This window comes from Squalius cephalus, assembly GCF_949319135.1.
Source record: "Squalius cephalus genome assembly, chromosome: 25".
NCBI classification, from domain to species: Eukaryota; Metazoa; Chordata; class Actinopteri; order Cypriniformes; family Leuciscidae; genus Squalius; species Squalius cephalus.
The window spans coordinates 4,558,001-4,564,790 of NC_137146.1; the positions used below are offsets into that span (position 1 = coordinate 4,558,001).

The window sequence follows — 6,790 nt, forward strand, 5'->3', positions numbered from 1 at the left end:
AATGTAAAAATGATAGGAAAAGAGCCTATTTCTGCCACATAGGAAAAAAAAATCATGCTTTGGTAAATCATAATGAACTTTAAAGTAACTTAAAACAACTTAAAAGTCATAATTATTACATAAAAAATCAAAATTGTGACAAAAATACAAAAAAGACTTTTGTCTCATAATTTTTTTTAAAGCATGTTTTTTCTTATGTGGTGGAAAAGGGCTTTCAAAGACATTACCGATAAATTAAAATAAACTCTAATATCAGCCAAAAATCAATATAGTGCCAATATATTGGGCAAGGCATGTAAAAAAAAAAAAAAAAAATTCACCTTCAAATTCTGTTTTACATTAGAATTTTTCTTTCATAATTTGCAAGCAATGCCCAAACCAATTAACAGAAAGCGTTTAGAAAAAAATATCTGTTTCTGTAGCTGAAGAGCGGGAGATCTTTCGATTCTTTTCGATTAGATTATGAATTAAACATTATGTTGTTTATAAACCAAAAGTTATTTAAATTAGTTGTTTTAGGTCAAGGTTTTTATATTCAGCGAATAATGGATTCACTTGTCCAAGTAGCAGTGATTGTTGAATATGTGGAGGCCGTAAACCTCAGCATAAGATGTGGGAAATCCAGATTTATATGCTTGCTTCGTACTGCACGTACAGGACACACACATACACACACACTAACGTGCCAAAGCATTCAATTTTGATGTCAGAATGGTACCTGCCCACAGATCATTGTGTTTCTGTGTATGTGTGTGTTTTGTGTTTTCCACCCACCACACAGAACGACGTGTCAGTCTTAGTTTGCGTTGCAGGCTGTTTCTAGATGCGCACACATTACTCAGAATCTGTGCTTGAGATCTATAGGACATGTTACTGTTTGAATTAAATCTGTGGATATCCTTATGTCTCTTCTATTCACACACAAATACATACATATACTCACTTGCCTATATCATGTATACAGTATATACTGATATTGAATGTTGAGAACATTATTTTTGTGACCTGATGAACATTAGATGAGACGGTACAATCAGAGCACTTAATGTTTATGTAAACCACCATCAGCTGACAAACACACCATGTAGCCATGGCCTGAGGGCATTATGATAAGTTAACTGTAATATTAATACTATTAAATGTTTATATGCCAAAGAAATTATTAAGGACTCAGGAGAGACCACGATTGGTCAGCAGAATGTTTCTTTTTTGTTGAAAATCTCTTATTGAATAAACATATATTTATTTAAAAACTAAACAACACGCATTTGTTTAATGACTTATGATTAATTTGGTCCATTTTCAGTCTTTCATGATGCATTTTAACATTTTGACATTTCCATTCACTTAAACATATCAAATGTGGCTACCATCTCTTTTAACTAACATTTATTTTGACACGTTTCGACATGTATTGTTTTGATCTAATTATTGATTGTGGTTCAAGAGGGCAAACATTCTGATGTTTTTGTGACACAACCATCCACTGACTCATAAATTAATCCATTCATGAGCAATAGTCAAAATGGTCCAAATCATAAATTAATCATATCAGACAAGTGTGTTCAGTGGTGTTAGTCTCCATTATAGTATCACTGGCCTTTTAACGTGAATATGGAAAACCTTAAACGTGTACTCATAGTTGATATCGATTCAAGTTCAGTTAGTGTTCATTTGTAAATGTCGCCACCCTGCGGCCTTATGCTGTTACTACTAAATGACAGCGGAGTGTATTTGCTCGAAATATGACATTTTAAAAAAAGAAAAAACACACAAAATCAGTAATCTAAGACTTGCCTGCACCAACTAGTAATATACAATATAAATGATGTAGAACACATTTACTTACACACCGTAGGGTTTAGGCTACCGTAACAGTCGTGTGATGCGATGTAAACTTACAAATTAAAAATTAACCAAACGTTCACCTCAAAATGCAGGTCGAAGTTTACAATCTCCTCAATGGTGTTTGTATTTCTACTTCAAAGTTGCACGCAGGATTTAATGTTCACTTTCCTATAATCAAGTTTACCAACGGCTCACCGCTGTCGATGTGCGCATGCCCAATGCGTTTGCTACCTTAAAACGTCATATTTGATGGCCCGAGCGGAAAAAAATATGTAAAAAAAGTAATTTTATAATTTTAACATTAACATTAAACAGGCTTTATTAGAAAGCTATCGTACTCATTTTTGTCGTTAACCATTTATTAACAACAGGCTACAGAAGATTATGAATTGGCTTCTTTAAAAACTGTTGATAAAACACCATTTGGACTATAATAAATGTCACATTTATGTTTTTTGAGTGATTTTTTTTTTTATTATTATTATTTAAAACCCATTTGCTACCATATGGTTATAACAGCGTATTAACATCATGTCCTTATATTATTAATCATAATGGAGAATTTTTTTCACAAATGAAGAAAGCACCAGTGATGACAACACCCGTGACAAAGGCCTTTTTTTTAAAGTGGCAAGTAACCCACTGAAGTAAAGGTAAAACACATATAAAGGTAAATTAATAACTTTTCCAACATGGTGGTAAAAAGAGCCTCTTACTCTGAACTTTGGCCTTGAAAGTATTTTTCCACAATTTCTTGTATTTTCAAGCATTGATAACACCAATGACAAGAAATCAAAGGACAAACATTCATTAAATTGTTTATACTGTTTTTTTGTTTGTGCTTTTTTGCTTCTCTCTTGACATGTATACTGGTGGTGATAGCATTTGTTTTGTCGTATATGTTGAAAACTCTTCGAATGCATTTTCTCTGCTTTAGGTCCTGGAGGAGATTTTTGTGAAACAGAAGCACGTGTTTCTCACACAAACTCAAACACACTGCTGCGTTAACAACGCCTACTTTCCTGGGATTACCTCCACTGTGATGCAACACTAAAGCTCGATCTGGACTTGGAACCAGACTGAACAAACCCTCATTTCACCACAAAGAAGAAGAGAGGCAACAGAAGAAGGTAAAAGAGCTTTATTAAGTTTCAATGCAACAGTAAACTGCAACTTTACCATATTACTATCTGATTGTACAGTTTGTGTTGCAGTACAATTGTCTTAAAATGTTGAAAGAACTTTTACATTGCCCACTAAAAGCCTTTTTTTCTTTTGCATGTTTCACATGAAGGAATACCAGTTTATATAACATTCAGTCTTTCTGCAAAACCTCAGTGCTTAACAAGTCACATCTGCTTTGAATCACACGGCCTGTTCAGGGTTTTAGAAACATTTTGTGTGTCTATTCAAGCACTCAAGCATGAAGTATTTTCCAGGGTAGAGGAATGAGTTACACACTGAAAAAAAAAGCTTTGGTGTAGGATTTTTTCACGCAGATTGGAAATTTCACAATTACAAATAAACAGGTAACACATTGATATTTTTAAGTATAAAGACTGAAATCATTTGTTAAACATAGGCTACTCCAATAATCTTTGTTTACTTTGTAAAGTGCACTTTAAAATAAGGTCCCATTAGTTAACGTCAGTTATACCATGGTCTGGGTGAATACTCGATTCTGATTGGCTGCAGGGTGTCCGTTAAAAAGTGATAATGTACACCTAAATAAACCGTCAGGCGTAACCAAGGAAACCAAGTTATTGTTTTTTAACTTGTAACTTTAGATTTCGATTGTAAAACTAATTAAAATATAAACTAATGTTTTAAAAATGTGTTATTTGGCAAGTGACCATGGTATAAGCGGGTTAATGCCCGACGAGGTGTCCATTATCAGGTTTTAATGGAAGTCCATTAAAACCTGATAATGGACACCTCGTCGGGCATTAACCCTTACTTAATGCATGAACTAAAAGCAATACAATACATTTGTTACAATATTTATTCATCTTTGTTAATGAAAAAAAAAAGTTAGTTTATGTTAGCTCAGGTCCATTATACAATATTAACAGATACAACATTGTTATTAATAAATGCTTTAGAAGTGTTTTTTACTGTTAGTTCATGTTAACTAGTGTAGTTAACTAATGCAAACAAATGAAACCTTGTTATAAAGTGTTACCAAAGAATGTGTTGGATTGTGAAGAAAACACATACAGAAACAGTTTTTGTTGATGAAATTACAGTTTCATTGTGTCATATTAAAGGGCAAGTTCATCCAAAAATGAAAATTCTGTCATTAATTACTCATGCCGTTCCAAACCTGTAAGACTTTTGTTCATCTTCGAAACACAAATGAAGATCTTTTTGATGAAATCTGAGAGCTTTCTGTCCCTCCATTGACAGCTATGCAACTACCACTTTGACGCTTCAAAAAGTTCATAAAGAGATCGTAAAACTAATCCATATGACCTGAGCGGTTTAGTCCAAATTTTCTGAATAGACTCGATCGCTTTATATGATGAACAGAATGAATTTATGCTTTCATTCACATATAAACGTTCATCAGTTGTGGTAAACAGAAGCTCAAGCATGTTCGCTTGACGTGTGAGAACCAACGAGGTTCATTCTCGTGTTGTGCGTCAAGTTTGAGCTTCGGCAAGAGGTCTGTTCGTGTACGTCAAGCAGGTTCGGTTGAGCTTCTGTTTATGTTCACTAATCAATGTTTATATGTGAACAAAAGCCCAAATTCTGACAGAAAGCTCTTAGATTTCATCAAAAAGATCTTAATGATGAACAAAAGTCTTGCAGGTTTGGAACGACATGAGGGTGGGTAATTAATGACAGAATTATCATATTTGGGTGAACTAACCCTTTAAATCTGTCTTGTAAACATTAGTGTTTTTATGTGCACTAGGGAGCAATGAAGGTCCTCAAAGCTTCACACTGTCTTCTGGCTCTATCTATACTCTTCGCCACCGATCTTCCCTCCGCTCTGGCTGGAAAGATCCTTGTTTTCCCAGTAGACGGAAGCCACTGGGTCAACATGAACATACTGATTGGCGTCCTTCACTCCAGCGGCCACGAGGTCACCGTGGTGCGAACCGCCAGCAGCTGGTACGTCAAGGAGGATTCCCCGCACTACACGGCCATAACCGTGACCCTCCCGGAGCCCATTAACATCGAGCAGCCAGATTTCTTCATCTCGTTCCTGAGTGAAATGCTCAAGATACAGGAACGTGGAGTATCCCCGCTTGCATTCGTGCAGTTCTATAGGCAGATGCTGACGAATCTCTACGACATGCATCGGCAGGCAAGTCAGATGGTTGTGGAGATTTTCGAAAACCCTGTGCTGATGAAACAGCTGTACGAGGGACGTTACGACGTGGTCCTTATGGACCCGGGTCTGCCTACGGGTGTGCTGGTGGCTCATAAACTCGGATTACCCATGGTGTACAATGTGAGATGGATCACGAGTGGAGAAGGGCACTTTGTTGTCGCACCTTCTCCGGTTTCATACGTCCCTGCAGCAGGGAGCCAACTATCGAACCACATGTCCTTTGGGGAACGAGTCAAGAATATCTTCCATTACGTGCTGAACATGTACATCGACCATTTCATTGTCAGACCAGAGTATGACAAACTAGTCGCACGCTACTTTGGACCCGACACTGATTTCTACCACTTGCTGCAAGGTGCGGATATTTGGCTCATGAGGTCGGATTTCGTCTTCGAGTTCCCGCGTCCAACCATGCCCAACGTCATCTACATCGGAGGCTTCCAGTGCAAACCCTCCAAGCCATTACCGCCAGACCTGGAGGAGTTTGTGAAAGGTTCAGGTGAACACGGGGTGGTTGTAATGTCACTAGGTACGCTCGTGAAAGCTCTTCCTAGTGAAATCACGTCTAAAATCGCTGCCGGATTTGCTCAGCTTCCCCAGCGAGTCATATGGAGGCACTTAGGAGAACGTCCTCATAATCTGGGCAACAACACTCTTCTGGTTAATTGGTTTCCTCAGAACGATTTACTTGGTCACCCGAAAACACGTGCATTTGTTGCTCATGGTGGAACGAATGGCATTTATGAGTCTATCTACCATGGTGTTCCAGTGGTTGGGATTCCCTTGCTTTTTGACCAATTCGACAATATGGTGCGTCTCCAGGTACGAGGGGCCGCTAAAGTACTCGACGCTACCAAACTGGACAGCCAGAGCTTTATGGCGGCAGTGCAGGAAGTTTTACATCAGCCGTCATACAGGGAAAACATGCAGCGTATGTCTAGGTTACACAAAGACCAGCCTACACAACCTCAGGATAGCGCCCTCTATTGGATAGAGTATGTAATGCGGCACAAGGGAGCAGCACATTTACGCACTGAGTCTTATAAGATGCCCTGGTACTCTTATCACTCTGTAGACGTAATGGCATTTTTGCTAGCAGTGGTGCTGACATTAGGGGGAGCTGTGATTCTTACAATACGCTATTTGTGTGTGTGTCTGTGCAGGAGAAAGAAATCAAAACTTGAGTGAAGCATTAATGAATATTTGATGAACAATAATAACACTTTCTATTAAGTCTGTATTTATAATGTATTGTAAGGGTATTCCTAAGGCATTATAATGCTTGTGTATACTCTCATGCATACTCTCATGCATAAGTATAAAAGCTATTTATACAATTTGTGGTTATAATCATGTGTAGCACACGATGAACACCATGTTATATCCATTTAATTTATAATGGATTATAAATCCTATATATATATATATATATATATATATATATATATATACTCATCTTTGCATTGCTTAAGATCTGCACAGTATCTTACTACATTTAATATGTGTTTTTTACTGCTTAAAGTAAAGCGACAAATACAGTTTTCTTGTTAAAGGCTTTATAATGTGCTCATACTCATTTAGAAGTGCTGCTTGTTTGCTTTT

General features: G+C 37.1%; 1 protein-coding gene across 1 annotated transcript; it reads left to right on the forward strand.

The window, feature by feature from the left end:
• The first annotated feature begins 2,914 nt into the window (after positions 1–2,914).
• Positions 2,915–6,391, forward strand: LOC307153527 (UDP-glucuronosyltransferase 2A2-like). The gene is made up of 2 exons (XM_079863029.1): positions 2,915–2,978; positions 4,766–6,391. Exon 2 carries the CDS (start codon positions 4,772–4,774, stop codon positions 6,374–6,376), a length of 1,605 nt encoding a protein of 534 aa, XP_079719155.1. The 5' UTR covers positions 2,915–2,978; positions 4,766–4,771; the 3' UTR covers positions 6,377–6,391.
• The last annotated feature ends 399 nt before the right edge of the window (positions 6,392–6,790 follow it).

Bases quoted from the DNA above. Each gene is read 5' to 3' on its own strand.
- LOC307153527 (XM_079863029.1), top strand. From the start codon at position 4,772: ATGAAGGTCCTCAAAGCTTCACACTGTCTTCTGGCTCTATCTATACTC.